General features: G+C 42.4%; 1 protein-coding gene across 1 annotated transcript in view; it reads right to left on the bottom strand.

The window, feature by feature from the left end:
- Positions 1 to 10,902, bottom strand: part of SPPL3 (signal peptide peptidase like 3) — an 84,875-nt gene extending 73,973 nt beyond the window's left edge. The window contains exon 1 of the mRNA XM_081966264.1: positions 10,481 to 10,902. Coding sequence (XP_081822390.1) covers positions 10,481 to 10,503 — 23 coding nt within the window. The 5' untranslated portion in view covers positions 10,504 to 10,902. The remainder of the gene's footprint in view (positions 1 to 10,480) is intronic.
- Between the last annotated feature and the right edge of the window lie 13,424 nt (positions 10,903 to 24,326).

The raw sequence follows: 24,326 nt of genomic DNA, 5'->3' as shown, positions 1-24,326 counted from the left end.
GGTTGCCACCCAAATGTGATCATGTGAGTAGGGGGCGGGGTGGATGTTTTATGACAGCCATAAAATGCCTGTTCCAAGGCCCCGTAATTGCAAACGGCCATTAACATCCAGCCATAAATCAAGGACTACTTGTATTTATTTCAAGCTCAGAACAAAAGTTCAATTTTTAAGATATTTTCGATTATCAACACTATTGGAATAACACTCTTCAGAACCAAGTTCATTTTGAGATCACATTCTAATTATAACTTATAATACAGAAAACAACCCTTATTAGGCAGGACTATTTTGAGGTGTTGAACCCTTGATTTTTCTCAATATAGGAATAAAACAACATACAGCAACAATCCCAAATGCTCTCATTCTTTTATATCTCATGTAAACTGGAAGCATCTGCTTCTAATTTTAAAATTAAATACATCACAGTGACATTCCAAACTCAAGGAACTGTGATTAATTGAAAGCTAGAATTAGGTACTTGCACACAGCTATTCTCATGCGAGACAGTACAGAAAACAAACTATGCAGTCCTAGAACAATGGATTGCAACAATATGGCTCATTACTAGCCACAGAGTTCTTCCACATAAGACTATCACCTCCATCCTGGAATGAATGATTTACAAGTTCATACATACATGCATTAGGTGGAAATGTGGGTTGTCTGGTTTTAGCTTAGCATGCTGTTTAAACTCAGTTCAGCGAGATTTGCAAACCAGAATCTATGGATCAGCATTATGTAAGAAAACAAGCAAGCAACTATGGTTTACTAAACCCTATTATGGATAAAACAAACCTAATTCTGAAGTACCGTCTCTTGCCAGTCACATCTACCCGACCCACCAGAGCGGGGAGCCAGGGAATGCTGCGGGTCCCATCCCCTAAGAAGATACACCTGGTGGGACCCAGAAGAATGGCCTTCTCTGTGGTGGCTCCCTCTTTCTGAAACATCAGAGATTAAAATGACCCCCACTCTAACACTCTTCCGGAAGGTGCGGAAGACCTGGTTCTGCCAGCTGGCCTGGGGAACCCAGAGTAGGATGGAGCCCATTCAATGGCTCGTGTGATCAGCTGTCACCAGGAGGGTGTGTGTGTGTGTGTGATTTTTTAATGATTTTATTATTATATAAATTTATTTGATTTTTTAAAATTAGTTTTATTGTTTTAAATGTGGTTTTTATATTCTATAAGACACCTTGAGTCACAATGGGTGAATAGGTGGCGAAATAAATGTAACAATAAATAAACAAATAAAAAAAATTTTTAAAATCAAAAGTGAAATCCCAAATTGGCTCAGAACATGGTACAAGTTTCCACTTCTGCAAATATCGCTTGTGATTTAAATCTCAAAAAAGAAGATGGCAAGTATCTGCATGATATTTCTAAAGAATCTAGTATGAAATATAAGCCAGTTTCCCAGGTATTCTTTAAAAAACTGTTTCCATAAATTTAATAATGAATTAATAATAATAATAATAAATGTAATAAATATTTCAGAAAGCACTCTTTTTAGAGAAATTTTAGGGAAAGAGTCCCCAAATCATGTTAATTCCCAAATCCATGATGTATTTTTGTGTGGCATAAAAACAATGCAGGTCATTTATTTCAATGTGGTATAGACTTTATACATCCACTTTCAAGAATGACATCATCATCCCACCAGTTACTCCCCACTGATTTAACACCCATGCATATCATACATATCAAACCTTTAGTATCTACCTCAACTGATAGTGATTTTTTGCAAGGACAAATCTCGTAAATTCCTTCTATAAGAATAAAATAAAGAGGAGGAGGAGGAGACCACCACTAAAGGAAGCATAGATGCCTGAAATAACAATCTGGAAGCCAAATGTTTCAACCTATGAACCATTCTGCAGTTTAATATTCTAGTTTACATGACAATATAATAATCCACCAAGTCTTTTCTGCCCCTGGCAGGGATGTCCTGTCTCTCTAAGTATGTTAAATTGAAAAGTAACCAAACAAACTACTTTGCCGATTATGGTTATTTGCTTTCTCCTCCTTAATCAACCCTAATTTCCCATCAGATGAAGTACATGCTTAAGATTTAATACATTAGTAACTTTAAAGGTGCGATAAAGTTCTTTTTGCAATAATAGATTTCTAACAGCTTGACGACACCTAAATTGGGCTTACTATGGCGACTATCAACTATAAATCTGTTTTGATGGCAAAGTAAGTATAATTAAAATGCATTTAGGGAGAGTGAAGCAACAATGCATCCAATCACCAACTCCAGGAATCCCCAACCTTTATAGCCTGGTAGTACATCTGGAATTTTCAAAGCATCTAATTTTATGTATGTATTTAATTTCAATAACCACCCATTTCAGAAAATGATTCTGGGAGGCAAGGAACTTATAAGAACTTGCATAAAATGGTTCATATAAGCACTGCCAGCCACAAAACTCCTATTTAGGCAAAACTCCCAAAGGCAAGCTATTGAAGTTGCTCCTCAGCAATGTCTCTAGAGCTTCTCTCCTTCTCCAGCCACTGTGTTTCTGGGCAGGTGGGCACCTCCCAAACAAAACTCTAGGCAGCAGCTGCTTATCATTTTTATATTTTGTATTTTACATATGGGAGCTGTTACAGGCCCAAAGGAATTCTTGGAGACTAAAATTATAAATTAAACTTAAGTTTTGCTTTGCAGTATACTAGTTTCCATTTTTTGTGTGTTTTTTAATTAAAAGAATCTTAAAATCAGGTGTGGCAGAGAGCTTGGCAAAAACCCACGGGCATCACCAGGGACTTTTGTAGCCAAAGGCATTAAACAGCAATGTAATGAATGTAATACAAGATAAATTTGAGGAATAGAATGCTTACAGTATTCTCTATTTTAGACAATATTCTTCATGCCAGCAAGATGTTCCAAAGTTGGGCCCCAACTACAAGAACCAGATTCAAGCTCACACTCAACCCCAGAAGCTCTCTGGGGGACCTTAGGATTCAGCCTCTCAGCATAATGTCCCTCACAGGGTGCTCGTAGTACAGGCACAAAATCAGGAGCATGTATTTTGTGTGTAATTTGTAAGGTGTGTTATAAGCTAAAGCACCTTCACTTTTTAAAAACAACAATTTAAGAGAACCAAAACATTGTTGAGTTTTGACACAATTGTCAGCCTCACGAGGCAGATCGGATCTGACTCCACAGAAAAACTGGCTTAGCAGACCGGCGGGGTGGTGGGGAGTGGCAGGCACCTGCATGAATGTGCACACCCCCATTTGCACAGGGGCACCCACATCACTTGCACAAATTGAGCTTTGTATGCAAGCGCCCACTGCCCAGTTCCGAACAGGCTGCAACCTGGTAGTGGGCTATGGCCTGGGAGTTGAGACCCCTGTTCTAGAATATACTATATTGAAATAGGCTACAGTAACAGAATTTTGCATTCTAGTGTTTACTTTCTGTCCCTCTTAGACTTGGCTGAGTCAGGGAGGAACAACCAGAGCCACTTCCTAACGCTAACGCCTCAATTCTGCCCTTCTGGTTTCTGTAAGAGCTTCAGAATATTCCCTTCAAGGCCATTTCCATTCCAAATTTATTACAAATCAGAAGTTTTAAACAAAACACTTTAAAAATAAGAATTAAAAATGCAAAACAGAACAAGGTTGCAATTGACAGCAGATTAATTGATGAGTAATCAGTGTGCTAATTTTACAAGCCATATAGCAGAATTTGGCTACATCAAGGAAACTAAATCATACTCATCTCCTACTAGTAACCAAACATAAAAATGACCAGAATTCCTGAGTGTGTTATCAAGAAAGGAGATATAAGGCTGTTCTTAGGATACTTACAGAGGGTACAGTACAGGGGTCTCCAAACTTGGGAACCTTTAAGACTTGTGGACTTCAACTCCCAGAAATCCCCAGCCAGTTGTTAAAAAAATCTCATTGGTTGTTAAGCAAATGGAGTGCCAAGTAAGGAGGATGGGGAATGGAGGAGACCATGGGAAGCCTGGCACAGGCCTCGTACGAGTATCTCTCCACTCAGGAGCTGAAAATCGTCCCTGACAAAATCCATGCTTTAGGAGTTTTAGCCCCTAAGTGGAGAGGTGCAAGCAGTGGGCACTGGGCCTCTCTACCCCCTAAGGCACACCATGCCCCTTACCTCATCCCACTGCCTCTCAACTCAGGGATTAAAATCTCTGCTTGGATTTCAACTTTCTCTTATTTCTGGGGGCTGGTTGAAAAAGCGAAGACTGGTCATCGAGTTACTTTTTCATCACCATATTAACTGCAAATGATCGCTAAACAAGGCAGTCACTGAATGAAACCTGTGTTTGGTCTAACTGCAATGGATGTCCTCCTAGAAAAAACTGAGATTTCTGAGATTCACACAGGTTGTCCTTAAATTATGATCAGTGATCTAGCAACTATTCAAAATTATGACTGACTTACTTGAGAAATACTTACAATCTGGATTCCAACAGTTGCTCTCCCTCCACAGTCATGTTCTGCACTTCAAGCCTTGAGTACCAGGCCACAGATGAGGGCAGTCTGCAACACCCCACAATCACATCACAATGTTTGGTGATGATTTTGCTGAAACCTGGATTGACTTCTCATTTATGGTGAAACTGTCCATAGCGAACCACAGTTGTTCTTCAACCTTGGTGTTCGCTTAATGACTGCCACAATCATTGTTATCACCAAAAAATGTCATTATGACTCTCATGAGTATGACTCATGATGGGCATACTTCATGACCAGCATAACTCTAGGACTACCTGTAAAACCGTCTCAGTCTCTCCTGATTCTTAACTGTCCTCAATATTCATTTATTTATTTATCAAACACATATAGCCACTTGTCTCACTAAAACTGACTGAGTGGCATACAACAATGAAGTAAACCAACAGATATAAAAATATAAAGATCTCCATTATAAAATATATATGCAAACCCTAAGTGGAGAGAGGATCAGAATGGCCTTTTCAACAACAGAGCCATGCAAGCAGGTCTCGGGTTCCGTGGGAAGCCCAGGCTTGACAACATTACCAGATCTTGAGGGATTTCCGAAATGGCAAAAGGGATGGAACTAATCTCATTTGGGGAGGGGGGGGGAAAGAGAGCATGTTCCAGGAGGTAGGTGCTCCTGGGACCCACCACATGTAGGCAGAGGTCTTCTCTGCCAGATCTAAAGGATGAATTGATGTGACCAAGGCTGGAATATGGAAAGAACTCATCAAAACCTATGAGTTTTTTCAGCCATCATGCTCTGATGTGTGTTCATGCACCCATTTCAACTTAAGTCAATACTGCCTCCCAACTTAATATACTTGGAGCACAAGATACTCGCTGGAACGTAAGACTTAGTAATAAAAGAAATGTAAGGTTCCAACAGGGCACTGAACAGTAGTTACTCATGAGCCTTATCTATAAAAATGTGCCAGTAAAAGTTCCAAGGAAAACTTACGTGTTTTAAGTATGGCATTAACTCAAGGCTGAGTTTTTGGATGTCAATAAGTATCCAGCAACATTGGTTCCACTAGTCTGTCTGAATGGAGATACCCTCCCTCCGAAGGAATTTGTTTACAGTTTGGGAGCCCTCTTGGGAGTCATGTTAAAGGGGTCTTTTGCCCAGGTTCCTCAGGTGTGTCAGCAGTGACCCAATCTGCTTCTACCACTATCCAGCTGATTGCTTAATATATACTGCATAAGGCACCCCAGAATGGCATCTGATCCAAAAGGTAGCACTGGGATCACTGCAGAGTTAATTGGGAGGTAAGTGCCAGTGCAGCGATTTTTTAATATCACTGCACTGGCCATCAGTGGAATTTGGGGTCCAGGAAAAAGTGTCATTATTACCTACAGATCATAAAGCACCGGGATAGATTCAGCACCTCCTGGCCAAGATGGAAACTTCAGAAGGCCCACGATGACTCACCCTCCCAACAGAGTTTGGCAGAGAAGTTGTGGCCCCCACACTTCAGAAATCTCAACTCCCAAGTGACTACCCACCCCCCACTGGTCCTATTCCACTGAGCCTTTTACATTCATTTACAGAAACATTGGGGGGAGGTGTTTTAGTTTTTATAAAATATTTTGTACTCTTTCATATTTGTACTCTGTTACAAATTTGCCCAGAATCCCAATTGTAAGTAAATAAATGTTTCATCAAAGTACAGGTAGTCCTTGACTTACAACATTTATTTAGTGACTGTTATAAGTTACAACAGCATTGAAAAAAGTGACATGACCTTTTTTTCACTTATGCCCATTGAAACATCCCCATGGTCATGTGATCAAAATTCAACCGTTTGACAACTGACTCATATTTATGGACAGCTGCAGCGTTCTGGGGTCCTGTGATCCCCTTTTGTGATCTTCCCACAAAGTCTATGAGGAAGCCAGATCCACTTTACAACTGTGTTACTAACTTAACAACTGCAGTGATTCACTAAACAACTATGGCAAGAAAGGTCGTAAAATGGGGCAAAATTCACTGTCTTGCTTAGCAACAGAAATTTTGGGCTCAAATTTGATCATAAGTCCAATGTATTGCAGCTTAATACTGAAAGTTGATGACATTCAGCTACTCACATTTGAATTTGCTTCTGTGGTCATTTTCAGTCACATAATAATTTTGACGCAATTTTAAAACAATGTACAAAAATTCCAATAATAAATTGTCCACATTTAGTAAACACAAACAAAGTCTATTAAGCATAGATGATTTCTATAAGAGCTACAGGTTTTCAGCAATCTAGAATCAAAATGACAAAGTCCCCATTTTCTGATTTGGAAGAAAGTGTTTTTCTACTGTGGATTCAGTAGAAAAACAACAAAAGTAACAAGTTTCTACAAGGAAATGAGAGAAATTCAAAATCTGAACCTGAACACTGCAATATATGTCCACAGCTGCCAAATGCAATTTTTAATTAAAAGACCAATTTGAACCACATTTTCTCTGTCCAAAATACCACATTAGTCCTACACCATAGCTTGAGAATTCTCACCTCTTGGATCAATTAAATCACTGTAAAATTCAGATTTGCAGTCTAAGCACACTGACACAAAAATTAGAGATTACTATAACAGGTCAACTTCATCTAATTTAGCATTCTAGATCACAGTGGTCAATCTGGTATTTGAGATCAGCCAGTCATGATTTTTGGAAACAGAACATAAAATAATATCAATAATAATTGATTTTCTGTGACTTGATCCAACCCCCTAAACCGGCCACAAGCTATCACATCAGGATACAAGAGCTTCTATACTTTTAACCATGGATTATGTAAACAAATCCTCCCTTTAAATATTGTTGCATTTCCCTATATTTAATTTTAATAGATAAACCTATGCTTTAATATTGCGAGAGGGAAAATGAATGCTCACATCTTCCATAATTTTCATAATTTTACCTTTATCACCTCTTATGTTCCTTCCCAGGTCACTGCTTTTCTTCACCCGGGAAGGTGTTTCAGCCCCCTAATCATTTTGGGTGCCTTTGTTGTCTCTTTTCCCATGATACAATAGCCCGTTTTTCAGGAATGATGATGACCAGGGCTGCATGTAACGTTCCAAGTATGGTCCAATCATATTATAGTGGCTTGTTAATTTTTGGTTCCTTTAAGAATTTATTGGTTGGAACTTTTTCAAGGTACCCATAATACTTCTCGCTAATAATTACTATGTCTGTCTTCAAGAATCTTTTCCTTGTCATTCATCACTAGCTTGGATCCCATCATTGTAGACATGTGAAATTTTTGAGAAAAAAAATGTGCCAGACACTTTTTGCAATTGTCTTCTTTTGATTTTACAACTGATATCACTGGCAAACTGGCCAATTCTCTACTAAATTCTAAGTCCAAATAAATTAGAGGTAACTGTCCAAATATTGTGCCCATTTTGAACATCTACGGCAGGACCTGCTCTTTTATTACAATTGTACAAATATACAATCTGTTGACTATAACCAGTCTACATGCTTGCTGACTTCTTCACAGAAGCCATGATGGTTCTTTAGAGCAAACTCTTCCTGCCTCTTCAATAATGATTTTTATCATTTACTTAGAAATAATATTATAGGCCAACCAATCCTGCCTCCTCCCTATATCCTTTTAAAACCTGGTTTTCTAGTTTTCACGAAAAGTTGTCAACTGTAGACAGAAACAGAATAACTCTTCAAGAATTTCCAAGTAGATATTGTTGTGACAATATATTTTTTAATTTATCAATTTAGAGCCGATTTGGGGTAGTGGTGAAAGCATCATGCAGGAAACCAGGAGTCCATGATTCCTAGTCCTGCCTTGGGCACAAAGTCACGTGGGTGACCTTGGGCACTTTCTCTCAGCCCTAGGAAGGAGGCAATGGCAAATCACTTCTGAAAAAACTTGCCAAGAAAACCACAGGGACTTGCTCAGGCAGTTCTTCAAGAATCAGACACAAGAAGAAATGAGGGAACCTTGGTGCTCCCTGTGCTTGGTTGTTTGTTTGAATCACCTGATGATGTTAGCTAGACATCAGCAAGAAAAGAAGTTCAGCCCCAAGGGCCCCTCGTTTGAACCCTGATACACAAATATTATCCTCTGTCGAAGAACAAATGACATTAGTTAACATGGGAATTTAGGACTGAAATCTCACCCTGATACACAAATATTCTCCTCTGTCGAAGAACAAATGACATTAGTTAACATGGGAATTTAGGACTGAAATCTCAATTAGGATGTTAGCTATAGGTCATTTTAATTGGTATGTAATGGCCAAAACATAATATTTCAAGTCAAATATCAAGTATTTAGTTATCTCAATTTAACCACAATTAACTCTAGCAGTTATACTCAGGTCAATGGTATCACTGCCTCACAAGCATCCAACTTTGGAATTAAGCCTACATTCCACTAATTTTCAGCCATGTGACATCAGTTTAATTTATTTATTTTTATCCCTTTATTTTTATCAATAACTAAGGCAGCAAACATACCTAATAATCTTTCCTCCACCTATTTTCCCAACAACATCCCTGTGAGGTGAGTTGGGCTAAAAGAGCAGCTGGCCCCAAGTCACTCAGTTTTCATACCTAAAGCAGGACTACAACTCCCAATCTCCAGGTTTCTAGCCTTAACCACTGGGCCAAAATGGCTCTAACCAAATAACTGATCCTAACCTTACAAAAAGATCACCAACATGAAAGAACACCACTTGACACAATAGCCATTCATGCTTTAAGTGAGAATCTTATATAGGAATACCAAATTCCCAACCATACTTAAAAACATGGTGTAATGTTATGTCCATTCACTTACAAATGGAGCCCACCAGATCTTAGCAGTTTCCACACATTACATGATTAAACAATACCATCATTTACAAAGTACAATGCTTGGGTTTACAGGATCCAATCATCAAAATATATACCTACTGTTTTATCAGTTGTTGTACCATTTATCCAAATTTGATCTTTTAACAGGAATATTCTAAATATTCTAAACCACTGGGAATTTGTTGGATTATAACTGTCTGTAAGATCAGTAAATAAATAATAAAATTAAGCTACCTAATGGCTTAGGGTATGAACTGTACTATGAATCATGCCTCTGCAAGAGTTCATCCTAAGAAGGCATTAACAGAAAGGACAGGGCTGACTCTTCTCACAATTGCAGATTTCAGGGAGAACAGCCATTGGGAGGCACGTGCAAAGCTCCCCTTTTATTCCCCCCACCCATCACACAAGCAAAGCAAGGTCGCCCCCACAACTAGACAACCCGGCCAGGAGCCCCATCAGCATGACAATAAGAAAGCCCCGCTCTCTGATTAATCCCTTTCCCCTCGGAAAACGGCCTTCATCCACCGCTCCGCCTTTGGATCTCCACCCAAACCAACCTGTTCCTGGCGGAAGGGCAGGGAGGCACCTCGGAGGCTGCCCAGCCGTTGCCCCGAGAGCCAACGGAGGGACCCGGGGAGCAGCCCGGCGCGAGGCGCCTGCAGGTGCGATGCTCTGCTGCTCCAAGGCCGGAGAGAGGAGACGGTTGCAGCATCCCGGACTTTTATCAGATGCCCGCCCAGCGGGGTTCCCAAGCCTCCCTGGCATCACGGCACACACACACACACACACACAGGCGCGCGCGCCAGGCCTCCTCCTCCATCTTTCACCCCCCCCCACTGAGCGCCCCCCAGTCGGCCACTTTTTAGGCCAACAACAGGCCCCGAATAGGCCCCGCGGCTTGATCTGGGGGAGGGGGAAGCGCCCGTGACCGAGACCCCCCCAGGTGGGCGACTCCAGGTGCGCCCCAGTCCCCACCCCGAGCGCCGGGGGAGGAGGGGGGTCGCTCGGCCCCTTTTCCCTCAGGGGGACAAAAGCTCTCAGGCCGGAGGAACCCGGGCCGCCCCCCCCCCCCGCCCCCACAACCGGAGCGCGGCGCCTCAGCAGCTCCGGGCGGCCGAGAAGGGAAGGCTCGGAGCGGGGCTCGGCCAGCGGGGCTCCCGGGGGCGGCGACGGCGACGCTCACCAGGAGTAGGTCTGCTCCGCCATGGCGCCGGCCCTTCTCGTCGACCTCGTCGTCGTCCTCCCGCTGCCGCTCTCGGCTCCCTCCGCGTCTCGCGCTCAGCGGCGGCTCGGCTGCGGCTCCCGGCCCATCCTGGCGGCGATGGCGGCGGTGGCGGCGGCGGCTGGAAAGGCGGTCCCCGCCCAAGCGGAGGCGGTGAAGCCTCAGCGGCGGCCGCGCCGCACAGACCCAGCTGCGCTCCAGCGCCGGCGGGCGCGCCTCATAACCGAGCGGGAGAGCAGCGGCGGCGGCAGCGGGAACGGAGCGGGCCGGGCGAGCTCCAGGGGGGGAGGCCGCTCGCTCGCTCGCTCGTTCTCGCGCGGAGGAGGCGGGGCTCGGCGGGCGCGGGGCGGGGCGGAGGCGCGTCGCACGCTCTCCGCGCGAGCCGGCGGCGTGTCACGTGGCCCAAACAGGCTCACGTGCCTCGGCGCAGCGCATCGGGGAAGCCAGCGGCGCCTGGCGGAGAAAGGGACGAGCGAGGAGGCCCCGCCCACCCAGCCGCGCGTGCGCACCGTGTGGAACCGCCTTGGCGGCCTTCTGCGCTTGCGTGGGTTCTTCCAGGCCTGCCCAGCGAGGAACGTGGGGAAACTGAGTCGCGCCGGTCACCGGGCCGCCGATTGGGCAGCCCCGCGCAGGGAGCACCGGGGTTCCGCTAGCTCTCGCTTTCCGGGCAGTAGAATCGTCCTTCCTATGTCCAAACAAAGCCAAGCCGTGTTCCCCACTCTGCTGGCTGGGGAATTCTGGGAGTTGAAGTCCCTCCCCTCTGAGGAGAAATGCGGAGGATGCCCAAAGGGGTTTTGGCCGTTTGGAGACAGGCCGGAGAGCTGAGGAAGACCCCGCCAGCCCCGCCCGTCTCCCTGCGCCTTTTTCCATTGACTGGGATGTTCTCCTCCCGTCCAAGGTTTTTCAGAAGTGCTTTGCCATTGCCTCCTTCCGAGGGCGGAGAGTGAGTGAGTGGCCCAAGGTCTCCCAGCTCTGCCTGAGGGAGGACTAGAACTCGCAGCCTCCCAGTCTGTAGCCTGATGATGCCTTAAACTGGCTTTCATTTACTGGATTGGTAGTCTGTAGCGAAACGGTGCTGAAGGGCTCAGATTCGGCCTCGGGCAGTCGATGTGGAGAGCCCATTTGGCGCAATGGTTAAGGCACCAGGCTAGAAACCAGGAGACGGTGAGTTCTAGTCCTCCCTTAGGCACAAAGCCAGCTGGGAGACCTTGGGCCAGGCTTAGCCTTGGGAAGTAGGCAATGACTCACAACGCTTTTGAAAAATGTTTTCTTGATTAAATGTTTTTAGCCGCTGGTAAACCATTTATAATGTCGCAAAGAGTCACCATATAAATTTAATAAATTATTATCCTAACATCAGTGGCTCTGCATCAGGCTGGAAGGAAGCGTCAGGTGGCATGCCCCAGGAATCTCTTGTGGGTCTGCAATTTATTACCAAATGACTTGGATGAGTTAGGAAATATGATTTATTTCATTTGCAGATGAACCAAATATTTTTCTTTGAAGTCATCTTTGGTTCATTAGAACAGGGGTCTCCAACCTTGGCAAGTTTAAGACTTGTGGACTTCAACCCCCAGAGTTCCTCAGCCAGCTTGCTGGCTGAGGAACTCTGGGGGTTGAAGTCCACAAGTCTTAAACTTGCCAAGGTTGGAGACCCCTGCATTAGAAGACAGTAGCTAGTTTAAACTACAAGTAATCTTTATTTGGTCAATAACCAGCACAAAATAGAGACAAGTAGAAAATAAGTTTAAGATTCAGAGGATCTTGGGCTGTTGGAACAATAAATGGAAACCAGCAAAATGCATAGAAAAATAAAATAAAGGCATGGATATAGCATAGAACCTTTATGGACAGCTGTACATGTCAAAGGGAATGTGACTCAAAAGTGTGATCCCAGGAAATAAATACCATCCCAGGCTGTATCAACTGGTACTGATGCATTCCAATCCATACAGGGGTTTAAAACTCAGTATATTAAACCCTGATATTTCAGCCTTTGATAACAGAATAGCAGCAGTGCTATTCAAAAAGCATCTAAGTCAGGAATTCTGCCCATGGAATTCTGCCCCAAGGACAGGCCCAGCCTGAGTGGTATCTAATCCAGGGATACAATCCAGCCTGGGGCTATATTTAATTCCTGGGATCACATTCTCTTTGACATGTACAGCTGACCATAAGGTTCCATACTATATCCATGCCTTTATTTCAAGCTTCAAGTCACTGGAAGCTTTCAAGAAGAGACTGGACTGCCATCTGTCAGAAATGGTGTAGGGTCTCCTGCTGGGGAGGTTGGACTAGACTAGGCATCCTCAAACTGCAGCCCGGGAGCTGGATACAGCCTGCCAATACAAAGTATCCGGCCCATGGAGTGGTGGGATGAAAAGCAGCTGCCAGCTTGTAAAAAAGTGCTTTAAAGTCTTTAAAAACAACCTTTCAGATGTTTTTCACAGCCATGTGATGCAGGGCCAGTGGGAAGAGGCTGCTTTTAAAGTAGCGCTTTAAAAGTGAGTGAGTGATGGGGGGACATGTCTCCATGTCTCCTAGCTTTTTCAAAAGCAGCTGAAGTTGGCTAACACTAATTCAAATGCAACTGCAGTATAATGCCTGAAGGAAAATTCACCCACTGCTTTGATTCTTCCCATATATAAAGTACATCCACCAAATTGGTTGCTGAACAATTTTGGTAGATATTCATCTGTGTATATCCACATGCACAAGTGCGGCAAAAAGCAAATAAGTTTGTGAATTCTCATCCAGGCTTAAAAGACATTTAGCCCTGTAATCCCAAATAAGCAGGCCCACACTTCCCATTGAATTAGTAATATATTTATGTTGGTTAAAATTGTTCTTCATTTTAGATACTGTCTTCTTTCATATTTTTTGGCACTACAAATGAAGAGATGTGCAGTGTTCATAGAAATTTGTTCATGTTTTTTTCAAACTATAGTCCGGCCCCCAACAGTCTGAGGGACCATTATCCCTCCTTAATTCACCCTTGGAGGCTATATGTGTGTATGTGTTGATTCTCGCCTTCTTCAATGTCTGTTAATGCCCATCTTGGGTTTTTTAGTTGCAGTCTTTATTTATTTATTGTGTGGTCATCTGAAACAAGGTCAGGAGTTATTTTGAAGGAAATCCTGTTTGTTTTATTCTTTTTTTAATGGCCTATTTTAAGGAGCCTGAAGCTGCTGTTGTAATGAAGTTAGTAGGCAAGTGGCAAGAAAGTTTGTGCTGCTTTTCCCTTTGGGGATGGGTCTTAAGTAAATAGATTCCTTGGGTTGAGTTGAGCAAGTACAGCAAGGACAAAGGCAAAATGGACTGCTAAATTGGCCACGTCCACCCAATCACATGACCACCTAGCTACGCCCACCCAGCTGGTCCGACCCTCCAACAGTGTGAGGGACCATGAATTTTCCCCCTGTTCAGACAGTTTGAGGACCTCTGGACTACACCTACAAGATCCCTTCCAATTCTCTTAATGTTAAATTCAAGATAGACATCAGGCAGAACTTCCTGATGGATCAAGCTGGAAGTCCCTCCATGCAAAGTGGTGAAATCTACTTTGCTGGGGGTTCCAAGCAGAGGTTGCTGGTCTTAAGATCAGTGTCAAGTCGGCCTCCCTCAGTAACCAAGAAAGAAACCACTTAACTCCATTTTGCAGAATTAAGAGTACTTTTACTGGTTATGAAAAGATAGCAGCTAAGCAAAGCAAGATCTGAGGCAAAAGCGTGCAAAATCATACATATCAATACATGGCCAAACCCCTCCCCCTGGCAACCCTCATTCCACTGTCCAATCTGTAAAACCCTTAGGTGTCATGTGAGTTCCATCTTCAAGGAGCATCATCAGGTTGGTATGCAAGACGGTTGGCCTTGACCGACACCAAGCGGGATCGTATCCTGCCCCATACATCCCTTCGGCCGATTCGCTCACACAGAGAGGGACTCCTCCGGGTGCCGTCCACTAGGCTGTGCCAGCGGGCGACGCCTAGGGGAAGGGCCTTCTCTGTGATGGGCCCTACCCTCTGGAATGACCTTCCCCCCGACATTAGAATGACTACGGATCTCCGCTCCTTCCATCAGAAACTTAAAACCCACCTATTCCAGCTAGCCGGCTTGGCCTAATTCCACCTTTCCCAACTCAGTTTTATTTTTAAATATTTAGGATTGGTTTTAGGGTCTGTTTTTAATTTTTATAAATTCATACAGGGGTTGTTTAATTTGATTTTTAGCTATGTATATGATTGTTTGTATGTTTTTAAATTTATTCCTGTACACCACCCCGAGTCCCTCCGGGGAGAGGGGGCAGTCTAGAAATTTAATAATTATTATTATTATTATTATTATTATTATTATTATTATTATTATTATTATTGAGCGCTAATCTCCAGCATGCGCAGTAGACGGTGAGACCAAAACTCCCACTTTACAATCTCTCCTGTACTAAAGCTTCCCCTCCCAAATACCAGGCACCCTCCCCGTTTCAATGGCAGCCGAAAGCAAATAGCAAAACAGAGGCTGACAACCAGGCTGCTTTGCAAAACTTTGGGGTAAAGTGATTCCAAGTGGTTGGTTTTTTCTGATGTTGTATTATGTTGCCTTTGGTTTTGTTCTTATTTGTTTGTATGGTTTTAAGTTGGTTAGCCCCAAAAGTCATGTTTGCAAGAATGGTGGCCGTATAAATAACAAATAAATTTCAGTGAATCTTAGATCAGGCTACTTGGACTAAATGACTTCTAAAGCATCTTCCAACTGCACAATTCATCCTTGAGCTCACCAGGGCATAAACACAGCTTTGCTTGTGTTGTTGCTGTTTGTGAGGAGATCAGAACAATTAACCAGTGGAACAACTTGCCTTTAGAAGTTGAGGGAGCTCCATCACTGGAGAATTTCAAGAAGAGACTGGGCAGCCACTTGTGTGAAGTGATCTAGGGTCTCCTGCTTGAGCAGGGGGTTGGACTAGAAGACCTCAAAAATCCCTTCCAACTATGTTATTCTATCTTCCATGTTCTAAATCAGTTCCTTCCAAGTCCTAGCCAGGTTTTGTTTGCCTTCCTAAATCCCAATAAAGTTGGGGCAAGTCAAATCTTGAGACTATTTCAGAGAATGGAGGCAGTGATTTTTAAAAAAAGAGTGCCTTGACACATTGTAGCTAACATTCTTTAGAAGGGGGACCCTGGATGAAGTCCCTTCTGCAATCTAATAGCACAAGTCAAAGGTGACAACTAACACTTGAACTTTTCCCCAGAGGTGAACAGGTAAGCCTTGCAAGTCTCAAGCAGTTGTGTTTCATGGACGAATGTGCAGCCGGCTGCAGTTTCCAAGTGTTCTTCTGTTGGGCCTAAAGCCAAGAATGATGATGATTCAGTGGCGATTCTTCCAAGCTAAATTCTTTATTATTTTGTGTCTAAAATCTTGCCAGATTGAGGATTCTACTTTCTGTATCTACCACATATTCTGGGAAGAGTTTGTAAGTAAGTATCTGACAAATATTTAATAGAATATTTTATTGTGTCTTACAACATAAGATGTATAATTGTGAATGCAGCAAGATTTTTAAAAATGAGAAAAGAAAGGAAAAGAATGAATTTCAGCAAATGAAAGGCCACGAGTGGGTTTATCTCTTTGATTAAAAAAACCCTAGCGTTTATTTTAAATTGCACACTGTAAACATATCTAATTTACTACCATGCTTAGAATTTGTATATCTATAAGCCAACAGGTAGACTTAATGTGTCTGAGAAAGATTAGAAAAAAATATTCCCTATTTTGCTATCAACTACCACCCTTATCCCTTGCCACCCCATGATGTGATCCCTTTGACCAGCTGAGCATATCCCTCAACAGCCCCAAAATACATCCAGAGAAGTGCAGCCCTCAGCGGAGGAAAACACGCTTGTATCTGGCACAGAATACCTGTCTCCTCATGGTCTGTGAGAACATATGCAGCATGAGTGAAGGGCCTTCAAGTTTTTTTCCAAAGAATTAAAGTGGTCAGTTGTCATCAGTTAAGCTGAACTGAGGAATGAAGGAAAATTGGATTCAGAATCCAGTAGCTTTGGTTATTTTTAAAATAAATTTAATTTATTTTATGCTTTCACAGTTAACAAAACAATCTTTAATCTTAATGAAAAAATAAAGAATGATCAAGGCAATATATCACAAGCAAATAACAAAGGTAAATGGAGATACGACAGAGAATTTTAATATATTAAAAAAAGGCACAAGACAAGGATTTCCACTATCCCCTTTACTATTTCTATTGACATTGGAAGTGTTAAATAGAAATATTAGACAAGATATAAAAATTAAAAGTATGGAAATAAAAAAAAAGAAAAATATGTTACAGGTTTGCAGATGATTTGGTTTTTATCCTGTAAGATCCACAAGAAACTGGACCCAAAATAATTTTAAAAATAGATGAATATGGTGAAGTTGCAGGACTGAATAATAAATGATTATTAATTATTGAAATAAATAATGAAAACTTAAATATACAGATACACAGAAAAAAGAGCTAATGAAGAGGATAGCTAATGCATTCAGATAGTCAAGAAAGTTAAATATTTAGGAATTCAATTAACGGCAAGGTGTGTAACTATTAAAGAAGATAACTACTATAATCTGATTTAACAAATCAAAACAGATTTGGAAAACTGGAAAAATCTGGAACTGTCGATGGGAAGAATAGCTACTATAAAATTGAATATCTTGCTGAGATTATTATATTTTTTTCAAACAATACCAATAAAACTGGGAAAAACACTTGGAAGAATTAATTAAAACAATATTAAGATATATTTGGCAAGGGAAAAAAGCAAGGATAAGTTTGAAAATATTGCAAGATTCTAAAAACAGAGGGGGGCTTGGGCTGCCAGATTGTGAATTGTACTATCAGGCTTTGGTGCTTACCTTGGATAAAAGAATGGATTGGTTTGAGGCACAAAGGATTGTTGACTTCAGAGGGACATGATCTCCAATTGGGCTGGCATGCTTTTTTTTTTCCAAAAAAATTTATTGGTTTTTACACATATATGGGGAAAGGTAAATGGGTATACAAAATTTTTTGGCAGCTCCCACACTGGTGTTAGTAACCCATCCAGCACTCGCAGTTTTAACAATCTTAAAAACAAAATACAAAAGATAACCAGAAAACAAGATCTTATTCTGTAATGTTAACCATGTATTCATTTATTTTCCTTTGTCACTTTCTAAACTATCACCAATTGCTATTTATTTCAAATATTTTTATTTTTGCGATCTGAGCCTTTTCGATATTGCTTCTTCCTCCCTGCCCCCAGAGGAGCCTTCAGAGGAGCCCCCCCTCCTTCTTATCCTGCACCATGCTGCCCCTCCCACCACCTTCACTATGTTCGTCCTCTAGGAAGAGACAATTTTTTTTAAATGAAGGCTTCCGCCTCCTGTACTGTATTGATTCTAATCCTATTTCCCTCCCAAAAGATCAACATTCCTTCTGGCAATAACCATTTAAACCAGACTCCTTTATTATATAATTTCTTTGCTAAGGAGGAATATTTCCTCCTTCTCTCTCTTATCTTTTTTGGAATCTGCTTAAGAATGGTGATTTCTTTATCTTCATATTTCAGTGGTCTCTCCCTTTGGGTCCCAAGTACCTCATCCCTTGTGGTGGTCCTGAGAAATTTAACATGTACCTCCCTTGGAACATTATGACTTCTAGCATATGCTGAATTTATCCTATAGACTAGATCCATATCCCACCACAGCTGATTTTTGTCTCTCTTAATATAGTCTGCTAATATTGTACTCATAATATCCTTGAGGTCTTCATTTTCTGTCTCTGGTAGGTTCTGGAATCTAAGAAAAAAGGACATTCTTTCAAATTCTATTTTTGCCAGAAATTTTTCCAAGTCTACATTTCCCTTCCGGATTGTTTTAATTTCTTCCCCCAATTCAGTCGCTCCCTCCTCTAACACCAAAATCTTTTGTTTATTTTCTGCAATATGATTTTTAACGTCTCTGAGTTCTTCTTTGAGCTCTGTCGTTTCTTTTTTCAAGTCATTCTGCCCCCTCATCAGTTCTTGGAACATTTGAGTAACAGATAGTTCTTTTGATGCATTTTACTGGATAAGTACAATAAGGGGAATGCATATCTGATTTTACATGTATTGACTGCAGCTAGAATTGTATTTGCACAACAAATACATCCCTAGAGATGAAAATGTGATTAAAAACATATTAGAATGTGCAGAAATGGACAGGCTAACACAATTAAGGAAAAGGAAGAAACTGAATACTTTTTGACCTGGGATTTATTTTATCAATGGTTAGCTGATAAAAACAGGACTTAGAAACAGGGAAATCTAAGGAAAGGATCAATAATATAAGGGAGGTATGTTAAAATGGATAAGTAAACATTATTATTATTATTATTATTATTATTATTATTATTATTATTATTATTATTATTATTATTATTATTATTATTATTATTATTATTATTGCATCAACAGAATTGTATCACAGCGGCCAGTTGTTTCGCCGGATTTGTCATTGATTACTAGTCGGGCCCCACCCAGGGGCCTAGGACGTCGTAACGTATTTTCGTAATATGTGTGCGGATCCAAGCAGTGCGGCCTTTTGCATTTGACTGATGGTGATTTTGTCAATTTTTAACTGTTTGAAATGTAATTCTAGTGCTTTTGGAATAGCACCCAGTGTGCCGATTACCACTGGAATTACCACTGCTGGTTTGTGCCATAATCGTTGAATTTCAATTTTTAAGTCCTGGTATTTTGCGATTTTTTCATATTCCTTCTCGGCGACCCTGCTATCACCTGGTATTGCGATGTCTATGATTGTAACCTTATTTTTCTCAACCAGTGTGATGTCTGGTGTATTATGCGCCAGTATTTTATCCGTTTGTATGCGAAAATCCCACAAGATCTTGACCATCTGACTCTCGATGACTTTTTCAGGCTTATGTTCCCACCAGTTTGTTGCTGTTTTAATGTTATAATTTTTGCACAAATTCCAGTGGATCATTTGTGCCACTGAATTGCGCCGCATTTTATAGTCAGTCTGCGCGATTTTTTTACAGCAGCTGAGTATGTGGCCAATTATTATTATTATTATTATTATTGTTGTTGTTGTTGTTGTTGTTATTTCTTTTATTCATTAAACATGAAACTCAGTCAACTGAACATTTAAAGATCTGTCACAAATATCATTGACTGGTACTAATAGTTGATACGGGTTGCTGCCAGCGTCTTAGGTGTCAACCAAGTATCTTCTTAAAATATATGATGTTCCTAGTAGCACAGGTTTTTGCACTTCCACTAATTTTATTGCAGGAAGCTGCAATTTCTTTATGTGTTTTGTAAAATTCTTGGATATGGTACCAAGTGCCGCAATGACAATGGTTATCACTGTTACATGTTTCATCCATAGCTGTGTAGTTTCGATTGCCAGGTCGCAATATTTCGTGATATTTTTCCAGTTCTTTTTCTTCAACTCTGGCATCTCCTGGTACAGCAATATAAATAAACTGTACGCTTCAGCCCTCTAAAACTATGATATCTGGCATGTTGTGTTCCAAATGACAATCATCTGTATTCAAAAGTCCCACAAGATCTTCACCTTCTCATTTTCAGTAACTTTTTCCACTTTCTGCTCCCATGACTGTTTGGATACAGGTAAGTCGTATTTTTTACATAATGACCAGCAACAACTCAGTTGTGTCTAGCTTTGTAATCAGTTTGTGCAATTTTGCTGCATTCACATATTAAATGTGGAGCAATTTTGACTTTGTTGTTGCAAAGTCAGCAGTTTGGATTGTCAGTGGATTTTTGTATTTTCACTTTCATGGCATTAGTTTATAGTGCTTGTTCTTGAGCAGTCAGTATTAACCTTCCGTTTCTTTCTTGAGGGTTCCCATCTTAACCCATATCCATGTCAAGTTGTCATCACATTTTCCTTCAATGTTTTTCAGATGCTGTCCATGCAAAGCTTTGGTTTTCCATCTATTTAATCTGTCATCCAGCTGTTTTTCCTTATGTTCTGCCTTTGTTTCTGTTGTTTTTATAGTGTTCTCCATTTTCACAGCCTGTAGCAATTTTTCTGTGCTTTGGTTCACATAATCATACAAACATTGTTTTTCTTCTTTTACAGTTTGATGGATGTGCAATAGCCCCCTACCCCCTATTTTTCTTGGCAGATACAATCTGTTAATGTCACTTTGTGGATGTAAAGCGTGGTACATATTCAAAGGTTTATGCGTTTTCCGGTCCAAGTTTTCCAGTTCAGCCAAAGTCCAGTTGATGATTCCAACTGAGTAGCGTATCACTGGAACTGCCCATGTATTAATGGCTTTAATTATGTTTCCAGCATTCAGCTTTGATTTTAATATTTTGCGGACTCTCCTAATATATTCCTTTTGCGTTGACTCTACAAAAAACCAACCTACATCCTCCGACGTTACCTTAACAGTTCCTAGGTCCTTGGTTAGGACTTGAGCTGTTGAGCTACCAACCAGCCCCAAAGGCTGTGAATCTCACCAAAGATTATAATAATAATAATAATAATAATAATAATAATAATAATAATAATAATAATAATAATAATAATAATAATAATAATAATAATAATAATATCCTCTGATGATGCCAAATGCAGACTCTGCAAAGAAGTTGATGAAACTGTTGACCACTTACTCAGCTGCTGTAGAAAAATCGCGCAGACTGACTATAAAATGCGGCACAATTCAGTGGCACAAATGATCCACTGGAATTTGTGCAAAAATTATAATATTAAAACAGCAACAAACTGGTGGGAACATAAGCCTGAAAAAGTCATCGAGAGTCAGATGGTCAAGATTTTGTGGGATTTTCGCATACAAACGGATAAAATACTGGCGCATAATACACCAGACATCACACTGGTTGAGAAAAAGAAGGTTACAATCATAGACATCGCAATACCAGGTGATAGCAGGGTCGCCGAGAAGGAATATGAAAAAATCGCAAAATACCAGGACTTAAAAATCGAAATCCAACGATTATGGCACAAACCAGCAGTGGTAATTCCAGTGGTAATCGGCACACTGGGTGCTATTCCAAAAGCACTGGAATTACATTTAAAACAGTTAAAAATTGACAAAATCACCATCAGTCAAATGCAAAAGGCTGCACTGCTTGGATCTGCACACATATTATGAAAATACATTACGACGTCCTAGGCCCCTGGGTGGGGCCCGACTAGTAATTAATGCCAAATCCGGCGAAACAACTGGCCGCTGTGATACACTTCTGTTGATGCAATAATAATAATAAGAATAAGAATAAAAACAACAACAACAACAACAACAACAACAACAACATGCAATATTGGCCAGGCAACTGAATGACATTTTACAAAATGGTCAAATTGATGAATGGAGAAGTAAAAACTATTGTCAGGAGAGAGTACACCAACAGAGTTAGGAAAATTTTGAAATCTAAATTAAATGGTGGAAATACAATCAAGGCCATAAATACCTGGGCAATACCAGTTATAAGATACACAGCTGGTATAGTTAACTGGACACAAGCTGATTTGGACATTTTGGACCGAAAAACCAGGAAACTAATGACAATGCACTACAGTTTACATCCACGTAGTGATATTGATAGACTAGTAGGTTTGTTTTTTGTAGAGTCAGAATGTTCAAGTCCAATAAATATAGAATTTCCAAATAGACAGGTAGCCCTTTAGGTATTGCTCCAAGGTCTCCAATTGCAATCGGGACAACACTTGATTTCTTTTTTTACAATTGCTCAACTTCAATTTGCAAGTCCCGGTACTTTGTGATTTTTTTTCTTGCTGCTTATCTTCAATTCATGCATGACCAGGTATTGCAATGTCAATTGCAATAATAATTATTGCAATTATTATTATTATTATTGAATCAATACTATGAACACTTGTAAATATTCTGATCACTATCTCCTAAAACTGTACTCAGACAGCACACTGTTTAATTGAAAATGGAGTTTTTATATGTTACTTGCTGTACCCGGCCACGCGTTGCTGTGGCCCAGTCTGGTTAAATGGAAAAGAAAGAAAAGATAAAACGCAAGTGTCTAATATGTTTAATTTCACAATGCTTGTGGGTATACAATATTTTTTGTTGTTCCATTGTCTGTGCAGATATAGAGATTGTCTGGTTTGCCGACTCTAGAACATGCAACATATAATTGTTCATGTGAGAAACAATTTTCAGTTGCTGGAAAGACGTTGGACCGGGCACATTTACCAACAGCATGCGAAGAAAGAAACATTCCCAGGGTGGTTCCCTCCGGGCAGGGCCATGCCATTATTAGCAGTGGCAAGGTTCATGAGGGTCTTGCCCACCTGGCGGGCCCTGCCACTCGCTGCACCAGCCACGGCTCCCCCGGCAGAGGCATGGAGGTGAGCCATGGTGGTCCCTATAAGAGCCACCATGGAGGACACTCCTGCAGGCACCGGCATGGCGCCCTCCAAGCTCCCCACGACGGGCAGCCTCCAGAATGACGGGCTGGATAGGGCCCCTCCAGACCCCAGCGTGGGAGGGAGGCTGGGGGTGTCTCCTGTGGGCGTAGTGGGGCGGCGGGTGGGTGCTGCTGTTTGTCAGGCCTCGGGGCTGCTTAGCCAGGCAAGGCTGGTTGGGGGAGATGGCGTTGGGGCTGTCGACCTCATGGAAGTTGTTGACATCTCCTCGGAGGAACTGCACTCAGGCTCCCCCTAGTTCAGCGATGGCGAACCTTTTTTGGCTCGCGTGCCACAAGTGGGGGGAGCGCAGGGGGGTCATGTGTGGGCGTGCCGCACCCACAATGCAACGTGCGACCCCTCCAGTGCACATATGCGCACAATGCGCGACCCCCCCATTTTTACATGCTTTTTTCGCCCTCCCTAGGCTCCAGAGGCTTTATAGGAGCCTGGGGAGAGCGAAAATAGCCTCCCCCGCCCCCCCAGAGGCCCTCCGGAGGCGTCCCTGAAGCCTTCGGAGCGCTTAAAACCACCCTCCAAGCAACCCGGAAGTGACTTCCGATTTGCTCGGAGGGTCGTTTTAAGCGTTCCAAAGGCTTCAGGGACGCCTCCGGACGGTCCCTGAAGCCTCCGGGGGGGGGGCTCTTTTCGCCCTCCTCAGGCTCCTATAAAGCCTCTGGAGCCTGGGGAAGGTGAAAAATAGCTTTCAAAAAGGTGAACTCAGCTGGCCAGTGCGCGCATGCGGGAAGTCCTCCAAGCTGGTGCTGCTGCTGCCGGCCCGCTGAGGCAGCATTGCGGGCTGCGCCATCTTCTTCCTCTCCCGCCGGCCCAGCCGGGCTGAGGAGGAGAGGAGGAGAAGGTGGCCGCCACCCCTGACCCAGCTTCCCTCAGCGGCGGTGGCGAGAGGAGGCGTCCGGTGTCCCCTGAAGACCAGAATGAAGAGGAGAAGGAAGGACACGAGGTAGTCCCCGCCAGCCACGGCCCCATTCAGAGATGTCGCCGCCGCTACAGCCGCCGCCCAGCCCCACTGCGCCTCAGGCTGACACTGCCACCGCCCCCGTCAGAGCCGCCTTGGCGAAGCCCTAGCTGGCACGCTGTGAGAGGGTCGTGGAGAGCACGCGTGGCCGGACGGGCTGAGGAGATGCTCCGCCTCAGCCTCCTCTGGAGCTCCGCTGGGCTAGGCAGGGGGAGGCGGCCGAGGGATGGCGCAGGCACCACCCCGCCTCAGACAGCAAAGGCCCGGCGGGAGGAGAGGGGAGAAAAGCATGTTTTTACCTGTCACAGGTGTGACATCTATATAATATACATATACAAAAACATGCGCT

The sequence above is a fragment of the Natrix helvetica genome (genome assembly GCF_964273705.1).
Source record: "Natrix helvetica genome assembly, chromosome: 14".
NCBI classification, from domain to species: Eukaryota; Metazoa; Chordata; class Lepidosauria; order Squamata; family Natricidae; genus Natrix; species Natrix helvetica.
The sequence above is the reverse complement of the archived record's forward strand: the minus strand, read 5'-3'. Positions and strand labels throughout refer to the sequence as shown.